Below are 22,635 nucleotides of genomic sequence, written 5' to 3' on the forward strand. Positions count from 1 at the left end.
TGTGGTGATTGTTTACACTTCCACAATTTCCTTGATGACTTGCATTCATAAAATTTAACCTTGTTAAAAGGTCTGTGTAAGATTTTGACTATCCATGAAGAAATATGGCACATTTCACATTATACAAGATTGTTTTTCTTCCTGTGAGTACCTCATACTTTTTGTTTCTACCACCTAATGAATCTATCTTGTTTAAAAAAAACCAAAAATCTTCCTAAAAGATGCCCTGTGAATATGCATTTACACATACACACTAAATGTATTATATTTACATCAATTTTCTTTTTTTGCAGTTAATAATAAAAAAGGGAGAGACATTAGTAATACACTAGGAAATATACATCTCGCTATTTAGGTAGTTTCTGCTGAAGCCCATCCAAATGGTATTATAACCTATATTTTTCCTTTTGATATTCAAATAGGCAATAAGCATCATAATCCTGTACCTTCATGTATGTTTAAGATTGCAGCTAAAATGCATATAAACATACCCTCATAAAGCAGTCTCTTTTTTCTTTAGAAATAGTTGGTTATAGCTTAGCAAAATGTTCTTAGCTGTTCATGTTGAATGCTTTGATTCAGATAGGTTCAAGTACAAAATACACATGGAATCATTATGAGAATCTTAATTACTTTGACAGAGCAGTTCTAAAGCTCATACATTCATTCTGATGGGGGAAAACACAGTACATCTGTTATCAAAAGTAGACTGCAACAAAACATTTAATGAGTCTGGTCCAGATAAAGATGAGTAGAGAACTTTAATCTTTAATGTTTAGATAACAAGAGTAAGCTCCAAGTTCTGTGCAATTCTGTATTTATGCATGTATTATGAAATGAGAAATCTGCTCTGTTCTGTTCCTTTTTGTGTTCAAAGCTATAAGCATTTGTCAAAAAACTTTTTAAAAAAATGCAATGAACTGGTTACATTGTGTGGCCATTAGGCTTCATAAATCAATAAATCTTAAGTGTAGTAAGTGGGAGTGTTATTTGATGTTTCTGCCTTGTATTATTGACTTTAGGTGAGCTGTTCATGCTTTGTGAAAGTAGAATTGTAACATGCCCAGCACTTTGGCAATGATGCCTCTCATTTCTCCAAAAATCAGTTGTTCTTACCGGTGCTGAAGAGGGCCTGAAGTGATTATGATGATTACCTTTTCTTACTGATGGTGTCAAAAAGAGAGACACAAGATTGGTGAGGATTGGAGGTGTAGAAATAACTCTCTTAAGTGGTGTTATGGCTTAATAAGGAAGGTCAGTTATTAATTTCCAGTTTTATCTGGGTTACAAATGTTGTATTACCCTTCTCTGCAGTTCTCCATTGCCCTTTGTTTGTGACAGCATAAGTAAAGGTTTACACAAATGATATACAAGTGATAATTCTTGTCATAAATAGAAAACTTTTCTTTGGTGATAACATGTTTGTACCTTCAATGCTTAAGCAATACAGTGGAGAATTAAATATACTGTTTTAAGAAGTTACTTTTAGCTATGTATGCCCTGACTCACATTGTCTTGCCATATTTTCAGCTGATCTTAATGTAATTCAACTGAATTAGGCATTCATAGACCATTATAGAAGAATTGGGTAGAGGATATAGTTGTTTCAGCAGTTGTTGCTGAATTTTAAGAGAGATTAATTGTCTGCCTATTTCTTTTTTCCTACTGGCTTGCTGCCGAGAATGTCACCAGAGGGGACCAAGAATAGACTGTTTGAATACCACTATGAAAAGCTGGCACATAAAGTTTGCCTACGTCATAATTAGAGAAATGTGACAGTAGCTCCAAGGTCCAAAGGCTTAAGAATAAAAAGGATTAGAAGATATGAGCCTCAAAGAGTCTGAAAGCAAAATACTTTTTTTTTTTTTTTAATTGATACTTATATGTGTTAAACTGAAATAAAGCAGGATGTCTCTTGGTCCTGAGTATTAACAAATATGCAGCCACAACCTCAGGGTTTGCACTAGGTTGGCTATAGAAGGTCTTTATTCTCCAGTCCACCCAGGATTTCCTGTACTAGTATATAAATCGTTCCTTTTCTTGGTGTTCAAATTGAAGTGTCACTTTCTCATTAACTGCATTGTTTAACCTATTTTTTCTCGCAGTTTTCCTGTGTAGATGGGAGGTAACAGTTCATTTTAGACCATCAGAGTACGCAAAAGAAAATTAATTAGAACTGCCTGGTAGAAGTAATATATGTTACTGATCATTGTACATCTTCTGTCTGTAATAGGTAAGAAAGGATCCGCAACAGGAGATCATTGTAGTATTGCAATTATCTCTACAGCCCGGCATTGACAGAGCTTTATTCACATGTCAAGTGGCTTCCTAATTTTCATTCATAAGATCAGACTTATGTAAGACAATAAATGGAAGACTGTATCTGAAGATGGTTAAACATAATAATTAATTCCTATGCTCTAGTGCAATGCCAAGCTGTTGCTAGCTCCAGAAGAGTCCCTCTGCTGCTGGGAGTGATAGCCTTCTCAGGGGAAGGGGAGATATAATTTGAAGACTGCCTACTATGTCTCTCTTCAAGCCCTTTTTCAATGGCTTTTTGAAGCATTTTCTTGGTGAGGTGTTAGGGCAATTGAACCTTCAACATTTGTTTGATTTTACCCTTTTTCTTAATGACTTGAGGGGAAATTCCCCCTCAAATATGGTGGTTTGGATATGTTATTTTTATTTATTTTTCTCTGTGTTCTGGTTTAGCCATTCTAAAAAGCACAACTTATGCATACATAAGTTGTGTATGCATAACAAAAAAATTTAAACTTTGGTTGTTGTCACAAATATGTGTATACGTATATTTTCTTCACACTTCGTATCTCATAGCAACTTCACGAGACCATTGCTTCTATATGTACATAAACTGTTCTCTTTTTTCTCTTTATTTTCATAGTTATTCATATGCATGAGACTCAGTTACCTGGTAGGTAGATAAATGGCATAAAAATAGTTTTAAGATTTGATACCAAAGTAACAATGTAGACAGGCTTTCAAATTTGAAGTTTGACCAAGAGCTCTTTTCACATTTTGCCAGGCTTACAACAATATTAATTTGCTCACCAGGAGGTAATACTGAATATTTCTTATAAGGAGTTATATTCTGCTTCTACTGATATTAATGTTTTCTCAAACAGAAACATAATCCAAGACTCCTTTTCAGTGTGTTCAAAATCACTACCTCAAGTGATCTTGTACTTTAAAAGAAGGAAGTGCTTGACAGTGGTCAGAGAGTCACATTTCACTTGAGACTAAAAGATCTCTGAGTTGGTACTTTTTTAGGGTACTCTTTTAAAGTTAGCATTCATACGTTCCATGCAATCAAAATTTATTTATTGTTTAGCAGAAGACTTCCAATTTCTTCCAGTCTTCATCAGTGTAATATTGCATCATTGCACTTGATGACTATTTTGGCTTTTTCTAAATTAATTCCCTAGTATCAGCTATTATCTCTAGACAATTTTTTCCCATTTCTCAGAGACAAAGGCATATGACTTTTGAGGTAACAGGTCAGCACTGCCATTTTGTTTGCTGAAATTATTTCATCCCTATTTAAGGGAAGAACTGGCCAAAACCTATTATCTAATGACTCTTCATAAAAAGGGTTTTACTCTTTTTGCACCAGCATATTCTTTCAGCGAAGATTATAGTTCAATTTTCATGTCTTACATATTTTGTATTAGTTGTTGCATAAGCTTTAGCTGGAGGCTTTTTACTGAAAGAGGAAGGCCAACTTTCTTTTCTGACATTATATAATTTTTAATAAAATTGCTTGAATGCAATTACATCTATATTAAAAATCAATGAATTAGACAAGCCACAAGGGTAAGAATGAGCTGTGCAAAAGACGACAAGCACCTTCCCTAAGGAGCGCTCATCTCTGGAGTGCCAAAGAATAGAATACTAGAAGTCTTTGTCTTTGATATAATGTAGACTCAAAGAGAAGGTAAAAGTAGCTATAATGAGAATTGGACAGCCTTGTTCAGGTGCAGCATATACCTGGCTGGTAGATGAACCTGAGGCAATGCAGCCAGAAAGAGGAGAAAGCAAGTGTATTCAGTCTTGAAGGTGGATCACTGTGTTTAGAAATACAGGGTATTTATTAGCAGTGAAATCTCAATTAATTAATCTACTAGACAAAAAAGACCACAAAACAAGTACAATATATATTCTGTATTCTTCTATTTATAAACTTGTTGTCCTGAAACTCAGATTAGAACATAAGGTTTTTGTAGGACTTGGTGTGTACTGCAAGGATGAATTCTTCCAATACTGTCATGATCATGAACAACAATAATGACTATGAAAATGATTATGATAAAAATTAAATTTTGTTGTAACGTCAAAACTCTGCTTAAGTGTTAGCATTAATTATTCCAGTATCTTTGTGTTATTCCTATTCTTGCATGTGTGAAATGGAGATGTCACAATCTATCGGTTGTCTCAGCACAGTGATGTATTGTGTTTACACCAGTGAAGTCCCTATGAAATCAATGGAATTTCAAAGATATGATTAAAAGCAGAATTTATACTTTCCTTTAAAGATTCAGTCTGGGAACACATCTCTTTAAAGTCATGACTCATTATATATATATATATATATATATATATATATATATATATATATATATATATATATATATATGTTGAAGAAAAGCATTCCATTGAAATAAATGATCCTTGGGTGTATGCTGCCTGTAGTATGCTTGGCAATATATGCATTAGAAAGAGTCCCATTAGACAATCTACTAAAGGATCATAAACTTGACTGTTGGACTAGCAGAGCTAGAGTAAATGAAGCACAAACCAAGCTAAGTAGAACCTAAAAATAATAAACAGTATCTCTTTCACCTAATGTAGGTATTACGATTTTCAGCTACTAATGTTCTTATACAAAAGCATTGAGGTTTGGGGGTTTTTTAGATTCTGTATAGTGTATGAAAATACTGTATACCAACATTAAGTAAAGAAATTGCATCTTCTGTGCAAAGTAGATAATATTTGGCAAGGTAAAGGGTATTTGTTTTCTTTATTTTCTTCAATTCTACTAGTACCCCTATGGCAAAAAAAGAGGGTCTTTTTTATAAGCACACGTAGTGACCTGACAAGGGGGAATGGCTTCAAACTGAAAGAGGTCAGACAGATAAAAGGTAAAAATTCTTCACTATGAGAGTGGTGAGGCACTGGAAGAGGATGCCCAGATAATTCATGGATGTCCCACCTGCAGGAGTGTTCGAGGCCAGATTGAATGGGGCTTTGAACAACCTGGTCAAATGGAAGGGCCATGGCAGTGAGGTTGGATTTAGATGATCTTCAAGGTAATTTCCAACACTATTTGATCTATGATTCTATGATAAAAATATATTTTTTTGTCTTTCTCAAATTGGAAGGGGTCCCCCTAAGGATTATTGATTCTAGCTCCCTGCTCCTTACAAAACTACTTAAAATTAGACCACACACACAGATATTCTTTGAACTCTGACACTTTGGTGCCATGACCACTTTCCTGGGGAACCTGTTACAGGGACTGACCACCCTCTCAGTGAAGTAATTTTTCCTACAGTTCGATCTGAACTTCCCTTGATGCAGCTCAGCTCATTCCATTTCCTCATGTCCTATTGCTGGTCACCAGTGAGAGATCAGGATTCCTCCTTACACTGCTCCCCTTGAGAATGAGATCACTCCTCAGCTTTTTGTTCTCTGAGATGAACAAACCAAGTGACCTCAGACTCTCCTTTTACGTCTTTCCATCAAGGCCTTTCACCACCTTAGTCAGTTTCCTTTGGGAACACTGTAATAGCTTTATGTCCTTCTTTTACTGAAACCTCCAAAACTGCATGCAGTACTTGAAATGGGTCTGCTCCACTACAGGGTAGAGTGAGACAATCACTTCCCTCATAGTGCTGTGCCCTCCCCAAGTTGTCCCCTTTGGTTGCCAGGGTACACTGGTGGCTCATATTCAAGTTGCCATGAACTCAAATCCTCAGATTTCTCTTGTACAGAGTGGTTCTCCAGCCTCTCATCCCCCAGTTTGTATGTACAACCAAAATTACCCATTCCAGATGAAGACTCTGGCACTTGCTCTTGTTAAATTTCATAAGGTTGGTGCTTGCCCAGCTCTCTGGTCTATCCAGACCTGTCTGTAAGGCTTCTCTGCCCCTGAAGAAGTCCACAGCTCCTCCTAGTTTAGTGTCATTAGCAAATTCTCTGGTGTACATTTACGCACATTTAATTTCTGTGTCCTGATCTTTTATAAAAATGTTGAAAAATGCTGGGCCTAAACTCAATTCCTGAGGAGCCCACTGGCAACTGCTGCCAGCCTGATGCAACCCCATTTAACACCTCTCTGAGCCAACTGCTCAGCCAATGTGCTGTGGACTTCTCTGTCCTCTGTACATTTTATCCAGGAGGATATTCTGGAAAATAGTACAGAAAACTTTGCTATAATCCAAATGTACCACATCTAGTCTCTTTTCTGGGTGAACTAGATGGCTGACCGAATGCTAAAAGGAGTTTAAGTTGGCTAAGCAAAACTTTGCCCGCATGATCCTATGCTTTCTGTGGCCAATGAGGGTGTTGTATTTCAAATGTTTTACAATAATTCCCAGAATAAAATTTATCATATTTTATCAAGCACTGAGGTGAGACTGACAGGCCTGTAATTAACAGGGTCTTTCTTCTTTCCCTTCTTGAAAACTGGAACAACATTTGCCATCTTCCAGTCATTTGGAACTACTCCAGACTCACAAGATCATTGACAAATAATGAAGGGAGATCCTGTGATGACACCAGCCACATCTTCCAGTACGCTGGGATAAGTCCCATCAGGGCCCAGAGATTTATGTACATACAGCTGGAACAGCAAATTTCAAACAAGTTCAGAGTCAGATGGGAGTTTATCATTCCCTAATGCATTCACAAAGTTCGCACACCTTTTTTTGTGTGTGGTTTGTTTTATTTTTCCCTAAAAAAAAGGGCCATCAAGGGACTTCTGAAATACACTTTAGGAGTCAAAGTAATTTGGCGTTTTTATCTTCCATTTTTATCTACTCTTGTCCCTGGTCTCCTTTTCTCTTTCCCTCTCTGTACACTTTTACTATATGGTCAGTTTACAACAAGTAGAAAACCTGAGAACTGATGTTGAATTGCTGGAGGTTATGAAATATGTTTCATTGATTTCAAATAAAATGTCAGACATAAAATGCAGCATTCATTTTTATAATTGTCACTTCTGAGGGTTGCAATTGAAGTTGGTAAGAAATACCAAAGTTTGACCTTACTGAAATAGAAGATGATAAAAACACATGCCATCATTTCCATGGAAGAAGTATGTTGGTTAATTTATGGGAAGTAAAGGTATGGTTTTTAAAGCAATGGAATTTTTAGAAATATATTTTTAAGGGGAAAAAAGATAGTAAATGCAAGAATTTTGGAAGAGTATGAAGAGATTATTAAAACTGCAAGGCACAATACAGATTTTCACGCTTGTGAATAGAATATGCTCAGTCAGAAGTAAAATCACTGTTCTTCAAAAATCTCCTGTATTACATGACAGTTGGTTAGGTGTTCCCTTGACAAATGCTCTGGTTAATCAAGAATGTAAATGAAGTCACTGTGTCAGCATTTTTCAGGACAATTTTATTTTATGTCTTTAATAGCAATACTTTTTTGGTAAAGGGATTTTTGCGGGGATTTTTTTCCTATGTTGAACTGTTAAGCCGGGCTAGTGTTTTTCAGTAGGGAGAAAAATAGCAAGTAGTTCAAAATGTAGTCCTCCAGTTGTGGCATTATAAAATGCACAGTAGTGTAATAGTTTCTTATAATTTTTCAGAAGATCAGAAACACTGGTCTGCTAGCAGTGTGAGGTCTTCGTTCAGAAACAGTCTTACCATGATAATTTAGAGTGGATAAAAACAAAGGCTCTCTTTGTAATGTCTGGGGTTATTTATACCTGCTGAGATGACACTTTAATTTTGCTATACCTCTCCTTAATCTGTTAGAAATATGGCTGCACCTTCAGCATTATATAGAAAATATAATTGCTATAAACTAAATTTTCTTAAGTATGCTTACATAACCATGAATGCACCATTTTTACATGATTACATTATGTAGTTATGATGCATGAAAGCAGTTAAAAGTCTTCCAGAAGTTCCAGTCTCTGGACTTATTCTCATCCATATTGTCAAATATGTAATCAGTTTAAGATACTTTACTATGTTTCCCTTGATATAACTGGAAGCTGAAGCAATCACACTATCAATTAGAGCTTAAGTCAGTCTCTCCAATTATTAGAAGAGACATTAGTAGGGATTGTGCATTCATGATTTCTACTGTGCTCCTTTAGTGCCACCTGGTGACAAGTTTGAAAAAAAAAAAAAAGTGAATTTATTTCCAGCTGGAGAAGTAGTCTATGATAATCTAAGCTAAAATATTTACTTGAGCAAGATCATATCAGGTAGCATTTGATTTAGAGGTGCCCCAATCTTAGCCAGCTTAAGAGAAGTTCTTTGACTATCAGTTCCAGACCTAAAGTAATCCAATACCTAATATCCACAATTGTGTTGTGAGTGTGAGGTACACATTGCACTCTTAGAAATCAAGTGTTCATGCACATAATTGATCAACATGCAACTAGTAATGACACAGTATATAACTACTGTTTTACACCTGTTGAGGTCCATGAGTCTTTTGTAAAAAAAATAGTCTTTTGTAATTCTTGTTCTTAACTTTATATAAAATCCTCAGCAATCTTGAAAATAATCATGATATTCTAAGCTAAGAGCAAATAAGAAGGCTGAATATTTTCTCATTTCAAATTTATGTAAATAAATATTTGAATTCATCAGGCCTCTAGCTTATCATCTCCAGGAACAAACTGGGCTTCACATGGCTCCAGATCTGTTTAGATTACTGTGCATAACCCTGCCCATATGTCCTCCATATATAGACATTTCCCATAACTACTCCTCACACCCCCAATTCCTTACTTCCCTGTGAATCCTTTTTATATCATTATGAGTGTGTTGTGCCTGAATCACAATTCTGGTGCCTGACAAAATTATCCTGCAATAGGAATCGTACAACATTCTATCCTGTCACTGTCTCTGGAAGGAAAAATATGCTGGCTTTAAATGCAGCTGGAATATGCCACTGAGATGGGAGGTAGATGTACTGAAATGCCTTCAGCATCTAAACGAGTGAAAAAGCACTACTGAACTAAAAATACTTCAAAATTTGAAGATGTCAGTGATTAGCCACTTTCATCTCAGGTGTTCTTAATGTGAGGTCAGTATCTCATAATATGAGGTTAATTAGAAAAATAAAGAAAAAATGTCAAGAGAATAAATCATCAGTTTCATTTTCTCTTTACTATTGCGGATAATGGATTTCAATCCTCTGTGAGATGTGTGAAATAATACAACTGCATTTATTCAATTGCAAGATTAAGACAGATTTAAACACAGATTATAAGAAAACTATAATCAGATGATAGAGCAACATGAATGGTATTTTAGTTCAGGTAATTTCTGTGACAGAATATTTCAAGTCCCTTCTCTTTTCTATCATTGTTTTTAAAAAATGATATGATTATATTTTGCATGTGCCCATGTAGTAGCACTTTCTGGGTTTAAATGCTATAATAAAGACTGAGACAGCATTTATGGTTTAATTGCCATTTTTTCATGTTTATAATTTTCTAAGAAATCTGTCTTTTGGACTGTAATTTTTCGTGGTTTTTCTAAAAGCTATTCTAGGCATATTTAATAATCTAGCAAATGCAAACTGTCTGAATTTTGTGGTAACTTAAGCATGAAAAATATCCATTCTGTTCATGTTTCAAATGACAGGTTTTTTCCATCCTATGATGAGACAGAGAGAAATTTCAAGTATTAATTCATTGGAAATCTTTACAGAGAAAGAAGCAAATGCTGAAGAAAAGAGTGGTAGTTGGACAACATTCCTAACCTTTTCTCCAGAATACAGGACAGTAGGCTTCTGCTTGTAGCCCGTGATTTTATTCTCATGACTCAGTCATTAATCTATTGGCTGACATCAAACAAATCTGTTCTGCTCTTTGAGATTTCATTGCTGCATATTAAAAAAAAAAAAAAAAAAAAAAGTAAAGCACCTCCATGTCCTTTATGAAGTTAAGATCTAATGATCAAAATCACTGTATAATAAGCTGCTGTTTATGGATACTGAGGTGTTTTATTTGGATTTTCTTTTTCCTTTTTTTTTCTCACATATTTATTTAAAGGTAGAATGGATTACCAGGTATGCCTGAGTAGGGATGACTGTGCTATCATCTAAATGAATTTATGATACTTGGGCTTGTCTAAATAAAGATAACTAAAGTAAAGAACTTTTCAGTATCAAGCAGTCTTTAAGGCTTATTTTAGTTGCATCTGTGTTTAATCTTCCACTTTTTTCCTCTAGTAAAGGATCAAAACAATAGAAATTATGGGTACAAAACAGTGAGAACGTGTACACCAGACATTTGCAATGGAAGCTTATAATGCTGAATGGATGGCTAATTGCTTGAAGATGGTCACACTGACACAGACCTCATTGTTCTTTTATTTTTCACTTCACTTAAAATTTTGTTCCTTGTGGCCTGGACCATTGTAATATGTGATATAAGAGGTAATTTAGTAAAAGAAACATGCAGACTTCAGAAATCTTTCTGAAAAGCACAGACAAGGCAGGGGTAGAGGGTAGGTTTTGCTATGTTTATGTTAGGTCTCTACTACAGTATTCACTCAGAGTGACTATGAGTTTATTTCCCCCAAGAGAGAATCTTCAATGAGCTGATTTTCTATTATCTGAGAAAGTTTTTTTCCTACAGTCTGATTTACCAAGATAATTCCCAGCAGCTGAAATATGGGTAGGAATAAGAAATCAAATTCAAAGAATATTCTGTATTTCAAAAATTGGTTAGAAAACACAATAATGGAAGTATTTTCTCCAAAATTGTCCCTATTTCAAGTAAAAAGGACATCACTGACTATTTGTCAATATACACATTGTTTATTAATGAGAAACTTCTGTTTACTGAATTCATAATTTATAAAGAAATTGTGCAAATCAAATGGTCTTCAAAACAGCAGGTACTGCTTCTGGCTCCCATATTTGAAATCAAAATATTATGCTAACTTTAGACTTTTCAAGAAAGAATGCAGTTCAAAATACCTTAACAACATTACTCTTTTTCACCTAAAATTAGAAATTAAAATAAACATTTTTCAAACTCATTTGAATAGCCTAAGAGTCTAGATTACATTTCACAAGGCGATAATAAAAATGCCATTCAAATATCTCAGAATTTTAAAGAATGATTTAAAAATAAGAAAAGTGTTGCATACTTATAAGGTAGAAATAATTTAGCACATTTCAGCCCCATTCATCGGAGTACAGTGAAAAGTCAATGAATTAGTATTGACTGATTTAGCTGTGAACCAGCTGTGAACCAGCAGTGATATAACCTGAGAAAGGTGAGATTTATTAATATGTGAGCATCAGCTGCTGATGTGGAGGTACTGGCTACAAGATGAGGTAGTGAATGCACTGGTTTTGTGCTGTTCACTCAGAAATCACTGCACTAGAGTGAATTTATAAATTTTCATTAGGGGCACAATACTATATCCATTTATGTCAATGCAATGTTCCCAGCAACTTCAGAGGTGAAAACTGAGAATCTAAATGTCTAAATGTAGATTCATTCATAATGAATCTACAGACAGGAGGATGAAATAGTAAGACTTTAGACACAGGAGCAGAGACACAAACCTCAAGGCATAACCTGGAATAAATCATGCCATGGCAGCTGCATACAACCAACCAGGTTGTGATATAAAAAAAGGTACCATTTGAGACTATGGTACATCTTGATGTGTTTTCTCCAGGCGTAAATTTGTCCTTGCTAATGCTGAAGTGACTTCTAGGATTAGCAATGTATGCTTCTAGAGTACAGATTGTAGTGGGCTTTAAAATATTTTAATTCCTTCATATGTGTATGGCCTAATGTAAAATTTCATCTATCTTAACAAAAAACAATTTATGAAATTCCTGATACTGTCCTTTACCATTTATTCATCTAAAAGAAATAGAAAATTTGGCAGTCCATATAAATACACTCATTTTTTTCAGAAACATTTTTAAAGTTGGTTGTGTAACGTTTGTGAAATATTACATTAAAAATGTAGTGTTGCTGTTGTTAGAAGCCATGCCCTAGAAACCTAATTATGGTGACTTGGCTGAGCAGAGTTTCCTGTGCAGCGTACATGTAGTCAATAAAACTTAACATGCTTCCCAATCACATTCTCTTTTACAGCACATGAAAATTGAATTGGAAAGCATTTCTGCAGAAATGGAACAAGTCAGTTTTTAAGAATCTGTCAACTACTATTGTCCTATTCTGCATTTCCTGTGATAATGTTTATGCAAATTTCCTTTCTAAATATAAAACCATTGTTTTTGAAAATCATCCTTTTTAATTGAATTTTTATTTCTGATAATATTAATAACATTTTATCAGATATCACAGAAAGAAAATGAAGAGTTCTTAGTGTTTTATTGAACATTTGCTAGTATTTACTTCATGAATACCCTTAACCTTACATTCTTCTTTATCTCTGAGGCTCAATAACAGAGTTTGCGCTAACACACTTTACAAGTAGTGATAACTGCATCATGGAGTAATTTTTCTGCTCAGAGGTATGAAGCTTTTCATTTCTTATTCCATTTATGTTCCCTCTGTAGATCAGGAAAAGGAAATTTCAACCCAGGCTGTTCAGCATCATTCAACATTGATGTCACTTGTCCAACAATCCTCTATACTAGGGAGACTGTATGTCAACCAAGTTAGCACTTAAAATTTGTCAATACCCACTTAAATATTTAAAGATTTTTTTTCTTCTTTTCTCTGTATATATTTCAAACATTAGTCAAAAATAGTAAAAAAACAAACAGAAGAGGGACATTAGTAGATGAAACTTGCATCTTTTTTATCCTGGATAGTTCAATAACCATGAAACTGGAATTAGTAGTGTCCAAAGATTTTCATCCTTTATGGAAGTATGAACATCTCTTTCACCTTAACTTGGCCTTGTGAGGTTTGAATACTCCGTGACCAACAGAATAAACAGCAATGAGATCTTCTGTTTCCATACAGCTACATGTTGCCTGTGGGCAGTCCTGAAGGTTACTGCATGATGGAACTGGCTGCAGATGGAAACCCTTCTGTACAGCACAGACTTTCTTTCTCACATCGAGTATCTCAGGTGAGTTGACAAAACATCAAAAAATAGCTACTTGCTTTGAATATTTCATCAGCATATGCACTACAGTTATTTTTGAAGGAGAATAGGTATACTCTAACTTTTAAAGGAAGAAATGTAATTCCTCTTCAGATATCATTATATGTACTTAGTTTCTTTCTAATAGATCTTTTCACCTTGAACAACCACAACATATCCATTAATTTCTTAGATTATTTGACTCTGAAGCTTATACTCCTGATGAACAAAGTCCATAAAAAGGACATGGATGCTATGATAGTTTAAAAAAATGTATATTAACAGCATCATTTACCTAAGACCAAGGGGTTATTAGAAACAATTCAAATATTATTAAGCAGTAATTGTAGTTACTTTTCAGTTGCAAGCCACGCTGTCTAGTGAAGGACAGTTGTAAATTGTTAGTGATTTAATCTGGTGTCAGTATTTTTGCTAGGACTTTCCTTCGGAACAGTATTGTAAAAATATTTGTCTCCATTTTGAAACTGGTATCAGAAGACTCATTCTGAATGGACAGGAGGCCAGCTTTTCCAAATCTTGAAATTTTCAGTTATTCTTTGTCTTCATTTTATTGCCTGTCTTTTTTATGCATTCTTTCATCACAAAATTATTTCTGCATGAAATATTTTAAGTTTTTAGACAAGAATTTGAACTGTGATTGACAGCTTGCTTTATAAGTTTGTTCACTAAAAGACAGACCTGTTATATGTAGAGATGCTCATCTCCCAGCATGCACTGCTGATTTGTAACAGAATTTCTTCCCTTGCATGGTATGTAGTATGAATGTCAAATCCTCATGACTATTACACTTTACAGATCTGTTCCTAATCTCCCAGAGCCTCTATTTAAAAAGTACACAATCAAAGAAAGAAAAAAAGACATTTCTTTTCTGTAAGAAGCCTGATGAATATCTTCCCATTATTGCCCAAGATAATCCTTTTTGTCACTCAGACTTAAAGTGAAGAAGGATATTTTCAAATTAGTATTTGAAAAGTTAAACATTAGTATTGCATAAGTTACGATATAACACTATATTAAGCCATTTATGTTATTAACAAGATTTACAGGAATAGTTTCTTTGTTCCTCCTTAAAATATATTCTGGTTAAGTCAGTCAAATTCAGAACAGGACCATTACAGAAAGGTGTAGTAACATGAGCTTGAACATAAAATATGTTATGATAAAATCCAACAATGCTAGAAACTGAGCAAAGCCTACTGAAGTTGTTCTGTGATACACTGGATCTGCCCCCAAGGTTACTGCTTTTGTGAAATAAGCCAAATAATAAAGGAGATTGTGTTGCAAGTGGAGTGTTAAAAATGCTGTTCTTAATCACAGACATTTTATAATGCAGTCCAATGCTTTGCTTAATTCTTGAAAGAGATTCACAAGCAGAGAGAAAATGTCTGCAAACACTGCTTACAAATCTTGTCTATCACTGCAGTGTTTCATAGATTTGTTTGAAAGGGGATAAAGTCAAGTGATCTGCAATGAATTCAACAAGTGCAGAGCCAATGTCTTTGAATTCATTTGATATGAAAAATCTGATTTAATTTTATCCATGCTCTAAAAGAAATAGGTGTTTTTCTTTTTCCCTTCAGAATGAAAGACACTAAGTAGAAGAATGTCTGGCAGTATTCACATTCATTGTATCACAAATTTTCACTTGAAATTGTCAGCAATATAACTCCAGGACTGACAAAAGCAATACTGGAAACAACAAAGCAAAAATCATATGGATGTGTGAATTACAGATAAATCAATGGGATGTTTTCCTCCTATTTCTGCTTCTTTAAAAGTGTCTGAATATGATAGTGAAGGGCCTCTTCACTATAAATTATCCCCTCACATTTTACATATGCTGTGATATATTTCTGATTCCATTTGTTTATTCCTGCTTGAATGGGCTCAGTGTCACCTTCTTTCTGGACTAATGGTATTGTACAAATAGATGAATCACTGTGTGATACAAGTATGATTTTTTGCTTTTTTCCCCAATTCCTAAGAATTGGTAGGCACTCAGCAAATGAACTTAGGAATGAACTCCCATGTGAGAAATCCAGAAAGTCAGGAATTATCTTGAGAAGTGGAATTCAGAGTACTAAATGAGTTACAAGTTCTTTATATGGGATGATTAAGGGCTTGAATCCTAGGTCAGGACACAGAGGAATTACCATAGTGAGCACTAATATGATTTGGTCAGACCCTGTGTGAAAAAGTTTTTTTCTTTTCACCTTTATAAGGATGTTGTAGGCTTTTGAAAATTTGAAATTTTCCTTTATTTTTCCCCCTCGGGCTTCAGTATAGCAGTCCATAAAAAAACAAAAATCTTTTTTCTGTATTCCTCTTATCTTGGGGTCCCGAAGGTCCCAGGTCCTAAAGGAAATGTCTTTCAAGTCTACAGCTTCTCCTGTGTTCCTGCAGTAAAATTCAGCCATGAATGTACAACTCATCATAGAGGATGAGGGCATCTATGTAAAAAATTACCAAGTTCACTGTGGTTAATGCTGGAAATTCCAATTTGTGTTTCATGGGATGTACATTGTCTTACATATTTGAAAATATGAAAGCACATTAAACCACCCTCTTTATAAGGATTATTTAAAAAATAGAGTATAACATTTTTAAAAATAATCACTTCAGAAATTATCAGAAGTTTTGTCCATCTTCATGTAATGATTATGTCCTTTATCAGTATCTATTATTATTTCATTGTTTACAATAACATTACAGATCACATTTTTTTCTGATGAGTCTCTTTTTGTTTCTGTAGATCACCTTTGGATCAATCTTCCTTGGAAATGTTCCTGTTCATGAGGAGGTTAATCGATGTGCTGGGCAGATATATGGCTATAAAGGATGCATTCGAGATTTTCAAGTTAACCACAGAGAGTTGCTCATCATAGATGAGGCTCTTGAAGGAAGGAATGTTGAGAACTGCAATGTCCCGATATGTGATTATCATCCATGCCACAATGGTGGGACCTGCACTAGGTAAGAGGTATTTCTTTACCCATTTTATCATTCATTTCTCTGTAATGAAATAATCACCAATCTTTTGTCTTGATAATTTCAAATAGAAAATGGGGCATCTTCATACCAGCCAGAGAGATATTTAGTTATACTTTATTTGCTTGCATGAAAAGTGATATAAAATATAATGACATTGCCCACACGGGATATATATATTGTTGAAGTCAGAATTCCTTTGCAACCAACCAGATCAGTACTGCCACAAGGCTAAATCTGAACCTTTGTATAGACAGCTCGGGCAGAAGGCACATAAGATCATTCTTTTGCCTAACAGCTCCATATCTTACTCAGTCGTGCATCCTCACACATCTTCATGGTGTGTTCCTGGGTGCAAATGTTCATCATCATGCTATGAAAACACTGACAAGTGACTTTCTTGTTCACTGTCAGCATACATGAACCTTTGAAAGTTAAGATGCCTCATCCTGAAAGAGGAAATGGAGTCTGAAAGAAACATGAGTTAAAAGAACAGAAGGGCAACGGTTTCATTGAATGACAGTTCAGTAGGAGCACAGTACCTTTTTAAGCCATTGCAACTTGATCATTATCTACGATTTCAGCATTAGAAACACATTTCTGGTTAGAAATGATAGAATTAGTGAAGTAGCTGCCAAATTTTTATAAAATTTTATTTCACTTCAAGGCAAATGCTGAACACAACAGTCTAAAGGTCTTTTGATGTTCTGGTCCACTCTGTGTTTCTTTGATTGAGGAGATCTTGAGCAAATTTTTGAGGGACTTCTCTGCCTCTCTTGATTGATATGAACACACAAAGAATACCAAACAGATCTTTGATCTCCAAGTCTTGTTTGGCTAGAGCTCAAATGAAAGCAAGGCAGTTTTATGAAAGCACACAATTTGCCTAGCAGTCTGGTGAAACTGAGTGTGTACTTTGGAGTAATGAATCTGTTTTTTCTCTGTTGGTCTTTACTGTATCTCTGCCATCCTACTGCTTGGCCTGTCAGCTGCCATTATGGAATACAGTTTCATTTGAATTTGTGTCCTGAATAATTCATGAGGATTGGATTTGTTTCCTGCCTTTCTGCTTTCCAACTGCTGGTCTGGGCCCTTTTCAGAAATGCTTTTGTTTTGAAATAGGTCACTTCTCTTTTGTCCAGAGGCATCATGGAAGACTGGGCATGTGCAAAGCAGGGATCAGTGGCTGTGCAGTATCAGGGGTTTTATGACTTTCTACAACAGCCAACTGATTCTCAAGGAACACCTCCTCCAAACCCAAGAATGATTCATCCTAATAAGCAAGAAATCAACTGTCAGCAAGCCTGAATAGATTGATAACATGCTTCTGACAAAAACAGTAAAAGGAGTTATACGAGAGATAGAAGTATGGCTGGGTGATCTGGGCAGAGTACGGACAAAAAATCCCGCTACTTAGATATGGAACAAGCCTAAGCCCATCTGGAGATTAATCTGGCAGGGATGTGCAGGGCAAAACCAAAAGCTTATACAAGGATACCAGCAGCAAAAGGAAGACCTAGGAAAATGCAGGTTTGCTGCTGAATGGGGAAAAATTCCAGTGACAAAAGGATTCAGGGAAGACTGAAGTGCCTTCCTTGCCTTAGTCTTTATTGATAACTGGGGTCCAGGGATCCTATTCCTCTCCTGCAGGAGAGGAGAGTCTGAAGAAAGGAAGACTTACACTTGGTTGGCAAGAATCAGATTAGGGAACTTTTAAATCAACAGGACATATATCCATGGGACCTGATGGGATTCACATAAGTGATGAGGGCACTATCTGATATCATAGCAAGATTTTTGCCAGGGGTTTCAATTACACTGCTTAGTGGCAAAAAGAAAAAAAAAAATAAACATTTTCATTGCATTTTATTCTTCAGGTGCTTGGCAACCAATTGCTGGGTTTGCTTCTGAAAGACCATGAAGTATTACATAGCAAATATCTCTACCATGGCTTTTTAAGGAATACTGGTGTTTGTCAATGCATATTGCTGAGTATGGACAGGTGTGTTTTTTAAGAAAGTTTTTTATAGTTGTTCCTAAAAGAAAGTTTCTTGCCTTTTCTCATCATCAAAGTACAAAAATACTACTGTAGTCTTCAGCCTACAATGATTACATGAAAGAAATATATTTGAAAGTAAAAAAAAAAAAAAAAAAAAAACGACAACAACAAAAACCCCACTTCATCATTTTAGTAGAAGAATGTACCTAGTTTTCAGACACAAAAATTCAGGATGGAGTTGACCCTGTGTTCTGGTCATTGGTTATATCAGGTGCTCCCCTAGGGCTTATGAAGGCAGGGCTTAGCACCAGGCAGGGCGTCAGGAGAGACCCAGCCCTTGGACATTGGGGATATCCCTGTGTATAGCTAAATGCTGATGCAGGACTGGGACATCAGTCCACAGGCAGGGGATCAGGATCAAGCTCAGAAAGGGGAACAGGGGCCATACACAATGCTAAATTGTCTAGGCAGGGCAATGGTGTGACAGCAAAACAGCTTCAGCATGTGTGATGGTGATTTGGGAAGGTAGACAACATAACTCAAAATGTGCCTCACTTCCTCTTTCCTACCCCCTGCTTGATACACTGAGCATGATGCCATATGGTCTGGGATATCACTCAGGTCAGTTGGGGTCAGCTGTCCTGGCTGGGTCCCCGTTCAACTCCTTGTGCTGCCCCAGCCTCTGCGCTGGTATGGTGGGGTGAGGAGCACAACGGCCTCGACTGTGTTATCAACCCAGTGTTCAGCACGAATGTGAAACACTGCTCCACACCAGCCAGCTACTGTGTACAAGACTACCTCTATCCCAGCCAAAGTCTGCATAATAGAATGGAAACCATTGGTTTCAAGAGTATTTAAACATATGTTGCATCAGATGAATGCTTCAGTAGAAATCTAAATTTTTTATTCTTTACACAGTCATTATGTATTAGATTAAAAACCAAAACAGTCTCCTATACAGTCTCCTATATAAATACTCTACTCCTTTAAAAAGCACTTATTCAATTTTCCTATCTCTTTTACTGCACTTTAAATTTATACTAAAGTAGAATTCCAGAGACTGGTCAGTTTCAGAGGGGGGAAAATTACAACTATTCATTAAATTTAAGGTTCTGATGCCACATAACGCTGTGGAATTCAAAGCTCATTGCATGTGTTTGAAATGGGCATGGAAAGATTAACCTTGGAAGCACTTAATATTCTGTGTGGCCCACTGATTATATGAGCCAGATGTTGCAAACCACGCTTAGTGTTAATTAAGAAGACACATCTGTGTGTGGGAAATAAACTCACAAAATTACCTCACCAATGATTTGACAATTATGTCAGCCACTACACTAGTAGCAGTTGATTAATGCATTTCTTTTAAATTGTATAAAGACTCAAAAAGTAAACATACACAAGCTTAGATTTTATAGTGTAGAGTACAATCTCAAAGTTAATTGCTCACACAAACAATCATGTTTACAGTGTCTCAAACTATTCTCACAGTGATTATTCTTACTGTTGTTATTCTCCATGTATTGATGCAGCAGATGGGTCCATTAATGCTAATCAATTAACCAAGACTGAAAAATCAAACTCAATTAGTAATAAATTTCAATAGAGAGACACTTATCTTCAGATTTGACTGCCATGTATGCTGTAATCAACAAAAATATACAAGGAATTTAGATTTTCAATTTTCATCTCCTGACAATGTAAGAGATACCTTCCTAGACATGTAGGTCTCAGTTGAATAATACCATTTTAACTATAAATAGAAAAAGACATATTTTAATTCAGAAATTGTCTGTTTTCTGCATCGTGGGAAATCATGCTATTCCCTTTAAGCCTTTAAGACCAGATCACAAAATTAAAATTTCTACACAAACTTTTTTTCTGAAGTTCATTTGATAACATTTTGAATGCCTCTAGGCATTCAAAATAGAGAGTGAGTGCAAGGTTAGGTCAGCTTGTAAGTCCAAGATAATTTCATGGTTGGACTTGGTTAAGTGGTAGACTATCTTAAGATGTAGGTGCTCAGGAGACCAGATGAAGTGAATTAACAAATTTTGTGGTGTCTTTGGTACATATCCTGAATATTAATTAAACAGAAGAAAGAGTAATTATGAATGTGAATTTTTAGGAGGAAAAAGAAAGAGCTTAAACTGTAGACCTTGGAAACACTAAAAGGTTCTTTTCAACATTTTTTACATCTCTTTTTTCATTTCAAAAGCTAGTCCTGGTGATCCTTTCTGAACAATGTGTCAGAGATGCATTTATGTTTCTTGTGCCCATAAGCCAAAACTGCATGTTATGACAGGTTTCAGCTGAAGGTATTAATGTAAAGATAGGCTTGTATGTGTTTATTAATTCTTTTCTCGCATATTTAGCATAGAGCTGCAGTCTGCTTCCAGCTTGCAAAACCTGGTTTGTGTGCTTCTTGACCTAAAGATAGAATGGTTACCCTAGAATAAGTGTCCATTTTCAAACTAAGGAATACTGAAGCATTTCTCCAAAACTAGCAAGTGTATTGCAGGCCAAATTTTTAGAATTGCGCATGGATTTTTTTCTCACTGCTTTAGATGTAGGTGGTTCTGGGTAAGAAATGTATTTCTAGTCAGAAATAACAGAATTGATAATATAGCAAGAAGCTTTTTATAGATGTTTTTTGCAGACTAAGAGACTCAGAACAACATATTATCTAGAACATCAGTTCATTGGGTTTTTTACAAATTGAAATCCTAGTTAGCACCACTAACATCCATATTAAGTTTAGAAACAATATTTTAAGTTCCACCGTACTCAGACATTGCAGAAATATAAACCAAAGGGATTAAATTTCATCTCAGTTGATTTTCAAATGAAGAAAATTTCCAGATGGGAGTTGTTTATTCTCACACCTTTTCAGAACTTACAACAAATGTACTTATGAAGTGCTGATTTGTATGAAGAAGATAACCTCCTTCCTTTTAAAGGGGTTCATTTTAGGCAGATCTCTCAATACCAAAGATGCTCACATTTTACAATTCCAGAAACTGATGTTGTTATGATGATGATGATTGATGATAATGATGATGATGATGGTTCATGCTTACACACATCATTATTTAGGAAGAGTACTTGGGGGACTTGATTTTTAGGGGTCCTGTTCTTTAAATGAGATTAGATATTATAGTGGGAGTTTGGTACTTATGAGAGATTCACATTTGGGAATCTATTGTTTTTCTATTGCTTACTTCAAATGTGATTTTGGAGCAGAAAATAATTAATTTAAATTTATTTCCAAGCTGTTTTCTTTTTCTGGAAGAGAGATTGTACATCCTTTTAAGTTCTTCATGATCTTTGGAAAACTTAATGCCATTCTCATTAAGGAAAAAAATACTTGAGAAGGATGGAAGATGGTTCCATAATGGCCAAAAATCCTGTTGGATGTGTACTTGCTGCATCATGTTCTCACAAGAATGTCAAATAAGCAAAAGAGAAAATTTAATTTCCAATTTTCCTAGCACTAAGTATTAACAGATAGAGAATTTATTTACCTAGAATAACCTTTCTGGTAGAATGAACTCATTTGGCTTAAGTCCCATATAAAAACTCTGGACAATTTTTTTTAATAAATTTCTTCTGAATAAAATCTGCACTTCTCCTATGCTAGTTTTCCTTGAATCAGAACAGAAAACTAAAATTATATGCCTTCTAGCCCTTGAAGATTAGACAGTAAATTGTTCTAATCTACAATTTTGTTAGGATGTCTGTTTCAAGGTATTGAACAAGCTGTGTCTCACTCATGGCACCAGAAATAGATTCCCATTTTATTATATTTAATTTCTTGGGCATTATATTCCTCAGATTATAGTAGTATGGAGGAGAAATTTGCCATATTCCATTAAGTTGACAGCATTAAATGATGATGTTTTAGATTTTAAATAAAACATCTGTAAGACCTCAGGAAATTTTATGATGATAATATATGGGAACATAGCAAAATAAAAAATCATTTATTGGATATAGAAGTATTGTACTGCTGTTCATTTTAAATAAGCATTTTTAAAATATGGAACTTCTTTACTAGTGATTAAAATTAGGTACTCTCTTCAGAATTTTTTTGCTTCAGAACATGATTTTATCTTAGAAATATTGTTGTAATAACAAATTTTGGCAATTGAGAAATAATCAAAGCATCCAAGTTAGAAAAAGGGATATTCAAACCATAAAGCATTCTGCTTCTAGTTTAGGCAGTATTGTGGCGATTCTATTAAAAATGTTTGTGGGAAAATCAATTTTTTATGTTCTCAGACCCACAGATTTAATATTAGATTAGTGTGAAGAGTGGCACAC

General features: G+C 35.1%; 1 protein-coding gene across 1 annotated transcript in view; it reads left to right on the plus strand.

The window, feature by feature from the left end:
* EYS (eyes shut homolog) overlaps positions 1–22,635 on the plus strand; it is a 718,062-nt gene that overhangs the window by 602,710 nt on the left and 92,717 nt on the right. The window contains 2 exon segments of the mRNA XM_040058168.2: positions 13,181–13,289; positions 16,078–16,298. Of these exon segments, the coding sequence (XP_039914102.1) occupies positions 13,181–13,289; positions 16,078–16,298 (330 nt within the window).

Source organism: Hirundo rustica, chromosome 3 (genome assembly GCF_015227805.2).
Source record: "Hirundo rustica isolate bHirRus1 chromosome 3, bHirRus1.pri.v3, whole genome shotgun sequence".
Classification (NCBI taxonomy): domain Eukaryota; kingdom Metazoa; phylum Chordata; class Aves; order Passeriformes; family Hirundinidae; genus Hirundo; species Hirundo rustica.